This window comes from Daldinia loculata (assembly GCF_022478755.1).
Source record: "Daldinia loculata strain CBS 113971 unplaced genomic scaffold F4817scaffold_30, whole genome shotgun sequence".
Classification (NCBI taxonomy): Eukaryota; Fungi; Ascomycota; class Sordariomycetes; order Xylariales; family Hypoxylaceae; genus Daldinia; species Daldinia loculata.
In genome coordinates, this window is record NW_026054884.1 from 17,230 (window position 1) to 32,518 (window position 15,289).

The 15,289-nt window shown below is 47.3% G+C and overlaps 6 protein-coding genes across 6 annotated transcripts; 4 read left to right on the forward strand and 2 right to left on the reverse strand.

Moving 5' to 3' along the window:
* The first annotated feature begins 319 nt into the window (after nucleotides 1-319).
* Nucleotides 320-2,850, forward strand: F4817DRAFT_137441 (nucleoporin protein Ndc1-Nup). Its single transcript, XM_049297834.1, has 3 exons — nucleotides 320-633; nucleotides 694-1,517; nucleotides 1,568-2,850. The coding sequence occupies exons 1-3, from the start codon at nucleotides 495-497 to the stop codon at nucleotides 2,543-2,545; spliced, it is 1,941 nt and encodes a 646-aa protein (XP_049158170.1). The 5' UTR covers nucleotides 320-494; the 3' UTR covers nucleotides 2,546-2,850.
* A 1-nt stretch (nucleotide 2,851) lies between these two features.
* F4817DRAFT_137442 (uncharacterized protein) lies at nucleotides 2,852-3,513 on the forward strand. The gene has a single exon (XM_049297835.1). It carries the CDS (start codon nucleotides 2,940-2,942, stop codon nucleotides 3,450-3,452), a length of 513 nt encoding a protein of 170 aa, XP_049158171.1. The 5' UTR covers nucleotides 2,852-2,939; the 3' UTR covers nucleotides 3,453-3,513.
* Nucleotides 3,514-4,098: 585 nt separating this feature from the next.
* F4817DRAFT_137478 (uncharacterized protein) lies at nucleotides 4,099-5,937 on the forward strand. Its single transcript, XM_049297837.1, has one exon. It carries the CDS (start codon nucleotides 4,386-4,388, stop codon nucleotides 5,733-5,735), a length of 1,350 nt encoding a protein of 449 aa, XP_049158172.1. The 5' UTR covers nucleotides 4,099-4,385; the 3' UTR covers nucleotides 5,736-5,937.
* F4817DRAFT_137477 (uncharacterized protein) lies at nucleotides 5,938-6,910 on the reverse strand. The gene is made up of 2 exons (XM_049297836.1): nucleotides 6,820-6,910; nucleotides 5,938-6,585 (listed from the first exon to the last, which is right to left on the reverse strand). Exons 1-2 carry the CDS (start codon nucleotides 6,849-6,851, stop codon nucleotides 6,168-6,170), a joined length of 450 nt encoding a protein of 149 aa, XP_049158173.1. The 5' UTR covers nucleotides 6,852-6,910; the 3' UTR covers nucleotides 5,938-6,167.
* Nucleotides 6,911-8,699: 1,789 nt separating this feature from the next.
* On the reverse strand, nucleotides 8,700-10,023 carry F4817DRAFT_339947 (HotDog domain-containing protein). Its single transcript, XM_049303602.1, has 3 exons — nucleotides 9,904-10,023; nucleotides 9,578-9,854; nucleotides 8,700-9,344 (listed from the first exon to the last, which is right to left on the reverse strand). The coding sequence occupies exons 2-3, from the start codon at nucleotides 9,710-9,712 to the stop codon at nucleotides 8,922-8,924; spliced, it is 558 nt and encodes a 185-aa protein (XP_049158174.1). The 5' UTR covers nucleotides 9,713-9,854; nucleotides 9,904-10,023; the 3' UTR covers nucleotides 8,700-8,921.
* A 1,025-nt stretch (nucleotides 10,024-11,048) lies between these two features.
* On the forward strand, nucleotides 11,049-15,137 carry F4817DRAFT_339952 (WD40 repeat-like protein). Its single transcript, XM_049303603.1, has 4 exons — nucleotides 11,049-11,873; nucleotides 11,942-12,229; nucleotides 12,284-14,119; nucleotides 14,176-15,137. Exons 1-4 carry the CDS (start codon nucleotides 11,720-11,722, stop codon nucleotides 14,433-14,435), a joined length of 2,538 nt encoding a protein of 845 aa, XP_049158175.1. The 5' UTR covers nucleotides 11,049-11,719; the 3' UTR covers nucleotides 14,436-15,137.
* The last annotated feature ends 152 nt before the right edge of the window (nucleotides 15,138-15,289 follow it).

Genomic DNA, 15,289 nt, shown 5'->3' on the forward strand with positions numbered 1-15,289 from the left:
CTTTATTATTTAATTTATTATAATATTTAAAACCCACAATTAAAAGGCATTAATGGGTGCACAAACAAATTGCTTAATTAGGAAATATCTTTAATTTGGCCTGCCATAATAACCCTTTTAAAAGTTGGGTATACAAATCGCGGCAGGTACCCGGCTCATAAGCTGTACCTACATGTACCTAGTCCATAAATACATTTGTATGTACATATGTACTGTGGCTGGTGCATTAAGCTAATGCAATAGGGCGGATGACGCTTAGCTCCTAAAGCAACACCGTTCTCAGTGGATTTCAAGAAGCTCTGTAAGTTTTTTTTATTTACATTCACCCGTCCGATAGGTAACAACCTTTCCCAGAGCAACGGTGCTCAGAGCCAACATTCCTTTCTTCCGAGCTTAGATTCACACGAAAATATCTGCATACAGATTGCATTTTCTACTTCTCGAGCCCGAACCATGCGCTGATCTAAATATTTCTTTTCGTTACAGTTGCGAAGATGCCTCCCGCAATTGCGCGCCGAGCGCCTTACAAGGACTTCCTCCAACCCGCCCTCCAGAGACGATTCGCCTCAACCACCGGAGTTCTATTAGGGCTAGCCTATATTGAGAACCTCTTCTTAGCTAACTGGAGTAATCGTACGTGACGTACATTGCCATCTTCCAATTATATCACGTAGATACCTAACATATTATCAGTGCTGTGGCCATGGTTTCCAGTTGGACCTGCGAGTATTCGCACCCTAGCTATATTCGGCTGTATCCTCCCCATTATAATATTGCGAATTGCCCATTCCCACATCGGCATTCGAACGTCTCATTCACCCTTCGACACTTTCCGCCACTATGCCCTGTCTTTCGCGACGATAGAGACAATAATTACATTCGCTATCTCCGCATGGCTATTCAGCCAAACATACCTGTTATCAACTCCAGCTAGTGCAAACCTCGGTTGGATCACCTACTATAGCGGTGATCGCGCGCGGCTAAACGAGAGAGCACTATTCTACACTGTGAATATTATCATTTTAGGGATTGCCCAGGGCATTTTACATGTGTCCGCGGATTGCGACCGAATTCTTCTAGGGACGGTGAAGCCGAAACGCGAAGGAGATGCGAATACTCAAGCAACAAGCAGTTGGGTACGATTAACCGAATGGGTACCCGTAATCGTCGTTCGCGCCGGGATGCTCTCGATAACTGTTTCTTTAGCCAACTACATTGTACTCTACCATTTCCTCCGACGCTCCGCCTGGGGCTGGGCCTTGTCCTTTTTCCGGCTATTCTATAACCTTCCAAAATCTAATATCCCACCTTCCCAGGCACCATGGAGTATCTGGATGCTGGCGCGATCAATGTGGGCTGGGTTCTTGTTGTGCCTTTTGTGGTATTTTGGCGATATGGTCTTTAGGTTACAGCTTGGAAGACCACCTCTGAAAAACGGCCAGCCACTTAGTGCTGAGTCGAAGGACCCCAATGGGAGTCTATTGAATGGGTTACAGAGCAAGAAGTCACGCATATCGGTATGTTGTTCCCTTTACCTTTCTATTGAAGCATGGCGCTAACGATGTAGGCATTTGCCATGTGGGAATTGGCCTTAATCACAAGGGACTTCGATATCAGAAGGAGAAGCATATTCGAAGATATCGATCGTAAGGATGGCACAATGTGGTCGCAGATCTACGCTACATGCCTGAGCACGATTAAGTCACTGGAGCAAAGAATCGATGAGTACGGAAAACCACCGGCTCCGCCTCCGGTACAACCCAATGCCGCACCTCCTAAACCACAGGCCCGAGTCGTCCAACCCCCGAAGACAGACGATGTTTGGGCACCCGCACCGAGTTCAAGAGGTTTCCGCGACTCGTTAGGCAAGTTCGTTACTAGCGTTGCCACGTCGCCCGGAAAGACACCCGCCGAGGTATACTTGCCGGAGGCAAAGAAGAAAGCGTTAGAGGCTACTGACCACTTACTCACGAAAGAGCAAAAGGAGGCACTCTCCCCCGAAGGTATTAACTCCCTTGCCCAAACTATAGCATTACGATTTTTGGCTCTACCTACATTCGGCATATTCTTTCAGCAACTGTTTAGTCGCCGATTAGCAACTGCTGTACTTGGCCGACCGTATGGCGAACCTAGCATATACGTCAACGCTGCCTACGCTCTATCAAAGCTAGCAGTGTCCAGTTTGACGGAGGACCAGTATGGTAACGTCCAAAGAGATGTACCGACCATCATACGGACGTTTACGGCAGTGATCAAAAAGCTAGAGAGATTCAGGGACGGATTTCCGATGCACTGGACAGATCTTAGAAAGAATCGGGTGTGTCCCGAGGTAGACGAACTGCTGGAAGCGTTGAAGGACGGACTAAACGAGCTCATCACGGCATTTGGGCAGTACAGCAGCGATTTGAGGCTCACGCGGGCAGACATGAGACTAGCGAGGGAAGCCGCGGAGAAGAAGCAGGTGGAGGCGGTGGCAGAAGTACCGAGACGCGCCGCAGCAGCCCGTACGGCAGAGGCTCAACCGCAGATGCAGCAAGTACGCTAGTGGCAGCGGCTGCTCGTATCGAGTCTCCAGGGCAAATTGACCGAGTTACATTAAGTGTAATAGTAGCTATGGGTACAACTTTATGATAAAATTGGTTAATGAAGACGAAAAGAAATCTTGTGTTGTTAAATATATTTGGCTGTGGAATTGGTGTTCGTCTTAAAGACATATCTCTTTCACCCAGGTTTTAGTAATGATCTTACAGGTAGGTTGTATTTACAGTGTGGCAGTGCCACAAAAATCCTACATACATAAGGTGATCTAGAATCTAGACAGTGATCGTCTTAGGTTAGGTAGTTAACTTAAGTTTCAGCTACTACGTTTCCTCCCTCTCTATCGTCCAGGAAATTCTAATTCTTACATCACGACATACCAAGGCGACCCAGAGCCATATATGCTCGGTGTTTGTTGTTCCGGAGATATTTCAACTTTGCAACGGCTTTTCACTGATCACGGCATTCAACCCGGCAGTAAGCCTGTCTATCCGAAATTTATTGACCCAGGCAGCCCTCAAGAAGCATTAACTACAACTATGGGGCTCCAAATTCCCCCTACGGGCAAATTGCTCGAGCGAGCTGTAGCAGCGGAACAAGTCGCCGTCGTAAAGTTTATTCTTCATATGTACCCCTCGTTCTCGCTCATGCAGGAGCACGGGATCGTCCGCGCGGTCCTCGAGCACCCCAATCCAGCAGTATTGCAAGTTCTCTTATTGCAAGTTCTCTGCGGCCACAAACGTGGCTTTGCTAGCTTCTCTATCGACTCCGGCATGCGGTGCTTTCTCACGGCGGGGATGCGTGTGCCCGGCCGCCGGAGGAGATCGGACCGGTGCTGCACGTGTTACTGGACTACGGCGCCGACGTGCATGATGGGTGGGGCCCTGGCGGAGGCGCGTTGTATGCAGCGGTGATTGGTGGGCAGTCGCTTGAGATTGTGGAGAGGATACTGGAGAGGACTGGCGCGGTTAGTAGGCGGAATGTTAGCGAGGCTTATACGGCGGGGTCGGGTGGATGTTGTTGAGCTGCTTTTAAATCATGGACGATTTGGTCCGGGGGTTGAGCCGGAGGAAATTGTTGCTGTTGTGCGGTCTTGGACTCGGCGGACTGAGGAGAAGGGAAAGAAGGGGTTACTTGTAGGATATTGGGAAAGGTTTAGAAACATTGCTAGGTATATAATAGGGTTGGCACAGTTGTCATACATAAGACTTGTTAGGTATTTAGTGAATACCATGGAAATATATTCTCTTAGTTTGTGCGGCTTATATATTTATTTACTTCATTAATGATGCTCAGTTAGACCCAAGATCTAATATTATTCACATTCATTTCAGGTTACAGCCACTTAAATACATTTACTAACGCTTAAAGTCAAGACAAACGCATGTTAAAGTATGAGACGGGAATAGTGTGAGGCTGATGCAACTAACTATGTACGTACGTAGAGCTGAAACGGAGGGTACACGAGGCGCCCAATCACACGTCATTCAAATGGAAGTGGGGAAACTAAAATCCCGAGTGGCATTAACCCCTGCAAATAGCATCATACAATCTAATCTCCTGGTGAATTACAAACACGGTTATCTCAACTTCACCCTTACCTCTTCCTTTCTTTCCCCATCCATCTAGGATGTCTTCGCGCAGCCCTCTATGGATCTTATAATCGGCAAGTCTTAATTCTATCGCACGGCCTAAGGAATCGTCATGAATACTCGTCTCTTAATATGAACTTCGATTACACTCCTTCAACTTGGTCGCTCGTCGCCTAATAGCCGGAGCCTCTGCCGCCCTGTGCCGCGCGACACAAGAATGTTATAATACTCGATCCTAATACCTGGCGCGTCATAATGAAGAGCGCCACCAACCTTGTCTCTCGCATAGCCTACAATTCCATCTATCTTCTATTATGTCTTCTTCTCGCCGCTTTATTTCTTGTCGTTCCCGGCGATTTTATCCGCCAGGATCTGTTTTCCTCCGGCCAATACATCAACTTAATCGTCCTCGCGATTGTCTTTGTCCTTACCGTACTAATCGTTCTGTTCATTTACATCTTGCGACTTTATGTTACCCGGACAGTACTGGCTTCGATACCCAAAACCTGGATACCCATTGAGAAGGGAGATGTCCCTAAGGAGGTCCGCGAAGTGATCGCTACCGATCTTGGCCGCAGTGCTGCCATCGCGTTAGGGGCGCATCCAAAGGTCATAGCGCCGGTAATTCGAGCGACATCACTAGAAGATGTAGCAGAGGAAGGGGTTACAACCGAGGGGAATATAAAGAAGCCAAGAAGATCTTTTCAGTTATTTAAGCCGAAATCGCCCGCAACAGTAGAAGAGCAGCTGGGTATCTCATTTCCTCCCTTGCGCCCCGTTTGGGGTGAGATTGGGCACGACGGCTGGGGTTCACCAAGCTCACCAGATTTGCCCAATGTTCAATATAGCACAGTCCTCTCCGAGTTGCCGAACCTGATTGAAGCTAAGGCGGTCTCTCAGGCGCCAATGGATCCGACCTCTGCTATGAACCCCCCAATGTTTGATGCAGACTCTGTTTCTCTCCTCCAGCGCCGTTCTAACATGACGATGAGGGACTACGTCATGCATCTCATTAGCGTTGGCGTGCTGTTGAGTTCCCAAGAGGTGTTTGAGTTCCTTGATAGCTATGAGCGTGCCCGCTTCTCCACTCGCCCCATGTCTAATGCACACTTCCGGCAGCTAATGCATCTTTTCGCCGAGCTTCTACGTGCAATGCAACCTCTGGACGCAGCCTCTTTATACGAACCTCGCAGTCCTAACGACGCTTACTCTGAAAGCGACGGGCATATCGACGATGACGCCCCTCGGGACACCAACCCGACTACACCTGCGCGGAGCGGGTCAAGTTCCCTTAGCCTCAGCGGGAGCACGCGCTCGCGTACCCGTAGGCTGACCTTGCCGGACCGCAACTCTTCAACCCATACCTGGCACCAGTATCGTACCGCGCCGACGACGCCGAGGAGTAAATTCGGTGGTAGGAGGACATCGCAGTCTACCAGCTCAAGTAACGGGGGGAGTTTCGCGCAAACGAAGCGACCATATCCTGCCAGTCGAACATCGAGCGCAAGTTTTAGGTCCGCTTCCCAGTCTTCTATTATCCGGCTTGCGACAAGGGAGGACCGCGGTGACCTACCATATGTACTAAGAATCGGAGAGTCATTCTAAACCCTAGCGCCTGTACTATTATGCGGGGGAAAGCATTGAAAATGGATAGTTGCATAGTGCCGGCGTTACGCTGGGATCACGGTTTGTATATGAACTTTTTGATATCTAATTTAATGTTTTCATTATCAGGTGATATCCCATCAGGCCAACGTTGCGATGCATACGTACATTCCCCCCCCCCGATGAGATGTGGCTCACCATAATTCCAACTCTTGGTATCCTGCGCCAGGCGCCTCGCTTCCATTATCATATCATAAACATGTACCGGGCTATATGGTATCTCACCCTACCCCTTAGCAAACTCAATAACCTTACCTATGATTGCATTAGCATGTTCTCCAGACAGAAGATCTCAGTACAAACTGCTCGAATTTGACCAATCAAAAATTTCGCTGGGTTTAACGTATGCCTATTACGGAATGGTTTCATTACTTATTGAACCAATCGGGTTTGAGCAGCTTGTACTACGATCTCATGCCGCCTCGAAGAATACTTAGGGCAGGGAGGGACAAGGGAACAGTGCACCACCCTATGGTTCATCGACAGGTTTGGGTCTCGACGACATGCGACATGCGACATGCGACACATATCGCGCGTGGAGGTATAAGACAGACGAAACGAAACGTACTGATTCGGCCTCTGGGCGAGTTTTGCCAAGGCGTCCTCGACTTCGCGATTGACCTTAACATTTCGAGGAGTTATGTTCAAGTCGGTGTTTCGAAGCCCGACGAGAGTGTTAACGGGGGCATCGCCATTCAATACACCAGCCGTGTACTCGTGGATACTCTGAGTAGAGTATTGGCCTTGAGTGTGTTTGGAGTTGACACTGGTTCCCCCTGGTTTGGCAGAGCTAAATCAAGGAAGTACCATCAGTCAGAGCTCGCGTTGGCTTAGACTAGGGGCGGGGTGAGAGTAAGAGGGAAAGAGGTGAAGGCTTTATATGCTATAGTGCGACATCAATCCGTAGAAAGGACGATGGATGGTATAACGGGCAGTCATAGTTACTAACTTGACAATAAGGTCTTCGATTGGGAAGAGGGAGCGGGCTATGTATGGCCATTGAGGACGGCAAGATAAGGCTTACCCATTGACGGCCGCGTTGGATAACTTGTTCATAGTTGCTTAGGTATATTCGGGAGACGAGACGAGAGTGCGGGAAAATAGTATGTGAGCTGTGGGAATATGACTATACAAGATTTTAGGAAGGCTGATCGCTTCTCGTTCACGAGTGACTTGTTTGTCCGTCATATTTTCAGCAAGCGTAAATGGTAGAGAGAATACAGCATCTTTATATAAAAGAAGACCGACCGATACGATACAATTCGATCCCGCATATTATGTACAAAAGTATCCAGGTCATAACCTTCAATGCGGTGTCGTGATGAGCAATGCAGGATCCGGGCTTGGTTCCATAAAAGCTTGTCGAGATCTCATCGCCTACCCTCCGAGATGCTTGCAGTTTATTGGCTACCCCCCAAAAAGCTGACATTCTCATGGCTCACCCCCGACAATGTCGTTGCCCACCCCCGACGATCTGATTGCCCACCCCCAAGAAGCGTCCAATCTCGGCGCCCACCCCCGACAATTTGATTGTCCACCCCCCCCCCCGACCGTTTGTGGAGCTGAACTACATATATACAAATATTGTCCGCGAACCATGTCCTCAAGTGCGAGAGTGCTACACAGTAAACGTTTTTCGGGGGTATATCCAATCAAATTACTTACATCCAAAGAGGTTTACTGTGTAGCACTTTCGCACTTGAGGACATCTTAAGATTATTTCATTCACGAACTTAACCAAGATGAAAAACCGTCTTTTATAAAATGTTCGGTATTATAAAAGGATGCTTTTATTATTAAACCTTATTTATTATATTATAATTTATCATATAGTCTACATTAAAGGCTAATATTTGATAACAATTAAACATTAAATCTTTAATAATTAAATTATTCTAATATCTTGACGTATAATACCTAAACGCAATTTTAGCTTCGACATAAACGTATAAAACTACCACGGATACCATCCGCGATGTACGAACCTACTAGGTTAGGTCAACCGTAAGGTCGTTATTTCGCCTTCTAGTGGGTTAGGCAGGCTGGGTAATTGATGAATGTAAGAATTCGGGATAGTAGGGGTAGGGGTTGTATCTTGTCTTGGCGGCATGGCTGGCCACATGTTCCCCTGGGACGGCAGAAGCCGCATGTCACATCTGATGATGAGGCTCTCGTGCATCGAATACCTACCTAATGCTAGGTACCTATGTATGCAGTACTGCTAGTATTATTAAGGACTTTTCTAGGTTAAGGGGAAACAAAACTTAGGCCTCGACTACCGATGACGCTAGATTCGTGCTGCTCTATTCGTCAGGACAGGACTTGTAGGTAACACTGCATTAGTTGGGGATAAAAAAATTAGGCAATCGATAAAAACCGTGCGCCGGTAAGTTCTAAGTAGAGCCAAGTTGCCTTATGTCTCACACTACCTTACCCCTATGATAGACCAAAGAACAGACTGGGGGCAATGAAGATTTCCGAGCTACTGCAACTCGTATGCCAAGTCTTTTACATTTCTGCCATAACATAGCCGAGACGATCATAAAGGAGTTACTGATAATACCAAAGTTCCCTTTACAGCCCAAACACTATATACTCCATATGGCAGAACCGGTAGATATCCGGCCTATATCCGATTTTGAGAGCCTAAGGATCTTCATCCTTCGCATCTTCTAGTGTGCAGGTATATAGGATTAAGTAAGCATGAATCAACTATATCTGCTATTATGGGTTATAGCGACTTTCGCAACAGTTCACTTAGGTAGTTTAGCGATAAGCATATCAGCCATATCTACGGCGTGCGTTCACTACCTACCTAAGTATATACATATTAAGACAAATGTAGATAGTAGACGGCGATTGCTTACCTACCTATATAATAGGCATGTTACGTTTAAGTACTGGTAAGATGAAAGTTCTAAAGTTATTAGCTGGCATTCTCCACAATCTTCCCTTCCTCCTTTCTATCATATAGTTAGATACATTGCTAGAGGTATACAATAGCTACATGTAGTAAGTCAGTGTTTCTGCGGCATCCCATCTTGGAGTTATCTCTTGATCTAAATCCCGTCGGCCATACCGCCCCTCCTGCTACATCCATCACGGAGGCAACCGGCAGGCAACTATCTACAACTTCCCGACCGGCGGATCTGTGCTGGCTTTTCCGTGCTCACAAACAACCAACAAGGGCCCTTCTCGGCCGTCTGCGGTTACGGTCCTCATCTCCCCTCTTAGAGCGCATAATTTGCGACCAGCGTGCAAGATGTCGCACTTGATATCGACGACGGTACCAACTGGAACTGGTCGTAGGTAGGTAACATTGAGCGTGCGGCTGACGCCCGTATACTGCCAAAAACCGGGCTTCGAAATAAGATGCAGCGGCAGCGTAGTGCAGGCATCAAAAATAGTGGATGCGCATCCGCCGTGTAGATTACCGAGACCGTTGCTATGGATAGGCTGCACAGTAAATCGGAAAGTGATGCTAGGATGCGGCGGAGAGGACGAGTGCGAAACAATAGACAAGTAAGGCGCTATAGCTGTCGTCCATTCCTAAAGTACAGTCAGTACATGGTTGTAAGTGGACTTGGAATCTTGGATGTTCGATATAAGTCGTTAACTCCTTGAATTTTCATTCGTCTACCTCATCCCATGAGTACACACTCTTATGTCGAATAAGAATATTATAACTAGATTCTAATAGTATAGGGTACCACGTAGTAGATACGAGAAATTTCGTAAATACGCATCGACACGAAGGATGAAGACTGCGGGGATGAGCTTACATGATTCTTCGGGTCTTGGGATTCTGAGGCCAATTTCAAATACGCCTCAACCTTCTCGATACCGACAAGCGGCTTTAAGGACTCTAAGATGGTCAACCCCATAGGCGCATCTTTACCACTTGGAGACCTAGACATTATTTAAAATGGAAAAGGAGGTGAACTTTGAGATGAGTTGTTCGCCAAAGGATCTCAACTAGGTATGTGTTGATAAGCTGAAGGTTGCTTATCGCCTCGGTAAATAAAAGACTGGTACTAGCCAAAATAGATATATGAGCACGGTTAGCAGGTTAGCAGTCTAACCGAAGCATCTTGAACGTGTACTTACCTAGGTAAACTATATCGCAATTGAGGAGCAAACTAAGTGTATAAAACATTTAGTTATATGATAATACCTTGTTATAAACTTATTTTTAATACTACCTAGTTATCCAGTTAGCCATTCTATCAGAATTGTAGTTGTAAGTTGTTTCTATCACTTATACCAGATTCCCCGCTGGCATAAGTTTATTATTTGGCTCACCTACAAAATCTTAGTGGTCAATGAAACGTCAACACAGAATTTATTTGAATTTTCATATAAGCCCATAGTACGTCAATTGTTATAATTTCCGAATATCTCTATGTTGTCATCTGCTCGAACACGACGAAGCATTGACAAGATAGTTCTCGCTTCTATTCTAGAAAACTAGCCCATATCATCTTCCCGCTACCCAGCTTATATATCCGGACAGCAGCAATGTTCAAAGGATGCAATAACAGACCACCTCTTGCTTGACCTACCCGTATCTTCAAAAGCGGTGTATGGTATTGGTATCATACTGTACCTGCTAGAAATCTGATAGAGAAAGCCTTGCCCGAACTACTAGCCGAAACGCGGAGCGCCTACAACTTAGACAAGGCTACGCGCGCCATACGATCATATGAGCTAGGGAATGTAATACTAAGGTGATAGATACTTACATTAGTATTGTAATTTAGAACGATATTAAACTGTTAACAATGCGGTGGAACAATAGCGGAAAATGAGAGAAAAATATCGAGTTAGCTAGTAGTCCCTCTACCTGGAGGATGGGCTGGTGAACTGAGGTTAATCTTCTTAGTGTTGCTTATTATTAAGTGACTTGAAGGTGCACTTTACCGAGCCGAATCTCGAGTTCGTCGAAGGACTGCCGATGCAAAAATTGTGGATGATGTTGTTGGGTATAACGGCCCGGTTTTTACTCATGGAGACGGATAAGGTATTGAGGCGTCTAGCTGAGGTATGCGGGATGGTTGACGGTGATGCAGCTAGCTGCAACATCTGTCGTGCAGCATTGGACGCATTGGACATCGTGGTGGCTTACATAATGTCCCATTCCACAACAGGGGGCTTTTGTGTCATGGTGGTCCGAGCTTAAATATTACAGATATGTACGAAGTAAACACAGTTGCTAACACAGCTTTCAGGGGAAGTTTTGACTTTGCCTTGTGTGGCAGTTACTTGATTGGCTGGGTTAGAAGTGGTTCGGGGCGGCAATGACCTAATCTGGCACAAGTTTTGGGGAATACGTACCAAGAGTATGCCAGAAGTACGTACTGTCCTCTTCGCAGGCCAGCAAGTCGACCTTGACAGCTTTCCAAATCCATCACGTCTCGGAATTCTCAACTTTTGCCATTTAGATTGACGATAACATAACGTCGGGATATTCCCATCACGCGTTACGGCACAAAACGAAATCGCACCGCCGAATAGTTCGTTATACTGTACTGCGACGCATTTATTTCGGGTCAAACAATTTGTATCATCTCTATTCTCTTCGCTCATTACTGGCCCTGTTTAATTCTTTTTTCTTCTTCTAATCCTCCACGAACGAGAGCTCCTTTCTTCTACAACCGCGACTTTATTCGAATATTCAATATTTCGCGAACGAGAAACGTACCGAACCTATCACGCTAACGATCTGCTCCGTTCTACTCATGAGACCTTGGGCCAATTGATTTCCCCACCGTCGCATCTTCTCCCTCTCCGACATAAAGTCGTATTTCGTGGAGGGCACTTGCAACGCAAATGCGCATGTTGAGAAGTCGACCTCAAAATAAACGGTGAAGACGGCTGTGAGGGCTGAACACCGTCAATCTAGTAAGCCGGAAACTCAACACTCGATGAGTTGGCAACAGGTCTCCGCTATGGGAAACGGTGGGAATGGATCCGGTATGCCGGGCGCCGGTGGTCTCGGCGGCGGCCAAGAGTTATCTGGCGGAGGATTGCCCGGCAATCCGTCAAATCAGCCGCATGCTACCGAGTACACATTACAAGGTATATTTGACTCATCCGATCTGTATTTTAGATTCCTCTCGGCTAACTTACATGCGCTCGACGAATAGGTGTTATGCGCTTCCTTCAAACCGAGTGGCATCGACACGAGCGAGATAGAAACGCCTGGGAGATCGAACGTCAGGAGATGAAGGGTAGAATAGCCGCCCTCGAAGGTTCCGCTAGGAGAGCAGACGCTACACAAAAGGCATTAAAAAGATATGTCACCATCCTGGAGAAGAAGGTTAAAGACCAGGCTGCGAAGCTGAAGGTTTCTTCTGCCGCTTCCGCCACGGATCACTCCGTGAAGCAACCTCAGAAGATTGATAGGGCTGCCTTGATACAGGAGAAGCTCAAATGTACGTATCAAGATGAATAACTGTACGAGTGTGTAGTATTGACTTCATTTCTAGCATCGGACGAGAGACTGAAAGAGTCGGTGCCCGGTTTGGAGGGTCTTGTTGGCGAGCGTGTGCAGGAGGACGAGGAGCGCGACAACCTTAGGGTCTTCTTGGACCAGTGCCAAGCCGAATTCACCTACCTAATGGTCTCACCCGCGAATCCTATGCCTCCTCGAGAATCTCCGCCCTTGCCTATGATGGATGACTTGAGAGAAGGAGACTTTGGACTACCTATCTCTCAACAACCGCTCGATACAGCTTTCCAGGCGTTGAGACTTAGTCAGAACCATGCGAGGGACCCGGCGCCCCGCCAGGGTGCTGTAAATACGAATAATCATCATGGTCAGAGAATGCCGCATAACGTTAACTTGCCAACGTCAGAGAACCCGAACTTACAATCTGCCCCTATGATTCGGTCAGGGGAGGGTGCCGCCCCGATGTACTCGCACCCCGGTGAGTGGCCGGCCTCCAACCAACCGGGTGCTCGTATGCAAGAAGATCCAAACGCAAAACCAAATCATCTTAATGAGCCTTCGCGCTCTGATTTTGGTGAAAGTCCACTAGAGAAGCGAGCGCCAGTTGATGGGGATGCTTGGGATTTTGGCGAAGGAGCCTTCCCCGATCCAGCTGCGGCGCAGCAATTACAACCTCTTACGCACCGTCCGGACACGGATGCGTTTCCCAACGCTGAAAGTGTACCCCAGTCTCCTAATCGTGGCCCTAATTCTCATAGGCGGAAGACGTCCATGTCTCGCAGGAAAAGCTCAGAGCATGAGCTCTCTCTGAATGGTGTTGCACAGAAACCAGAGAGTGGCAGTTTTAAGTTGCGATATGGATTGCGTGGCCATCTTAATACCGTCCGAACCGTAATATTTTCCGGAGGTGGAAGTCCCGGAGAGCCAGAAATCTGCACAGCAGGCGACGACGGACTGATCAAGCGATTCCACATTCCGCGTGAGAATCCAAGCCATATTGGGACTATGTCATCTGATCTCGATGTGCCAGCTGACTTCACCCATCGTGGACATACTGGCGCTGTATTATCATTGACGTCTTGGTCTCCTTCTCCTAATTTTTCGACCGGCGGCCGTGCCCAAGGTGATGGATGGATATTCTCCGGTGGGCAAGATGCGACCATCAGAGTATGGGAACGGGGTAGGGTAGATCCGAAGGCGACGCTCGACGGTCACAGCGACGCTGTTTGGGCCATATGCGTACTTCCTGCGACCCTCGGCGCTGTCTTTGGCCAATCAAACCCTTACGGTACCCCAGATCGCATCCTGGTCGCCTCTGGAGCAGCTGATGGCGCTGTGAAAATCTGGGCCGTCAGTGCACCGCCACAACTCACCTCACCTCAACCGGGACCGCCAAGACGGAGCACCGGAAGCGGTCGAGTCAGAGGTAACTCTATGAGCTCCGGATCTCAGTTCCCAAGTTCACCCCAACCAAACATGGCTTCGAGTTCACCATTCAACTATACACTAATACATGACATCCGCCGCTCTAACGGATCCCGGGCGTCACCGACGTGCATTACTCCGTTATCAGCCAGTGGAGAGGCATTTGTAGTTAGTTATTCGGACGCTGCTATTATCGTGTTCGATACAAGAACCGGTGAGGAAATTGGCTCCATGGCTAGCCTTGAAACGTACGACAATACGATTGGCACTAGTGTCAATGCCGTCGTCGCGACCACGGCGGGCCTTGATCAAAGTTCTGGATCAGGCCTAGGCGACGACGATGCCAGTGGTCCAACTGGTGGTACGGGCACAGCTGGTAGCGGGGTCGAGGGCGTTATTATATCAGGGCATGAAGACCGTTTTATAAGGTTCTTTGATGCCAATAGCGGTGAGTTATTAGAGGAGGTACCGTACCTAAGTATGTATATCGCTAATTCTTTGAAGGTCAATGCACATATAACATGCTCGCCCACCCGGCATCAATATCGTCCCTATCTCTCAGCCCTGATGGCCGCGAGCTCGTATCTGCTGGCCACGATGCAAGCCTTCGATTCTGGTCTCTAGAAAAACGAACCTGTACCCAAGAGATCACCAGCCACCGAATTATGAGAGGAGAGGGCGTATGCGCCGTCGTATGGAGCCAAGACGGTCGATGGGTTGTTAGTGGCGGGGGAGACGGAGTCGTCAAGGTCTTTGCGCGGTAACGCGTACTACTTAAAGGTGTTCACAGGGAATATGCAAGGGGAAATTTTGGTAATAACATGCCACTCGGTTAAGGAGTTGGTAGAGCTATTCTTCGGCAGAACGAACATCTCACTCTAGACGGACGAATTCATCGCGATGCTCTCGACTATTACACAAGACGCATCTACAACATTGGAGAAACTGGTTAATGCATGCATGCATGGCAAGGGGCTACATCTGAGTCTGATTAGGAAGACTCGTGTATAAAAAAAGTTTACAAAACTTCAGAATAATGGGGGCGCGGCGTTTGTACCTAGCAAACATAGGATTGTTCCAGACCTATTCTTCTTAGCACTATGCCTAGGATAGATAGTAAGTAGGTAGTCTGGTTGAGATGCGATTGATGAGCTGAACGGAGCGGAGCCTAGGATTGACACAGGGAAGGAGGCCGCGAAGTTCTTAATGAATTCTTAACGTGTAGATATGAGCATCGCTTGCTATTGCCACTACTAGTTGCGGAGCGCAGCACTTTGTAAAAAAGAAAAGAAAAAAAAAGACATTAAGAGAATCGAGTTGTATTCTAAGCCGTGGAGACATGATGCATGAGAATTCACCACTATTTCTACTTCGTACTTACATCTTATGTGAACTTGATGGTTTTTTTTTTCTGGGTTAAACTATGAAGAGCTATGATTTATACGAATAGAATTTCTGTAATTACCTAACATTGAAAAGAATTCTACGGTAAATAAATAAAAGGCAAAAACACCCGTCATTTATAAACATACTAAAAACTGCGTTACATGGATTTAGTAACTACCTAATGCGTCTAGCTTTTACGTATGTACATGTAGCATATAAGGCGCTAAGCATG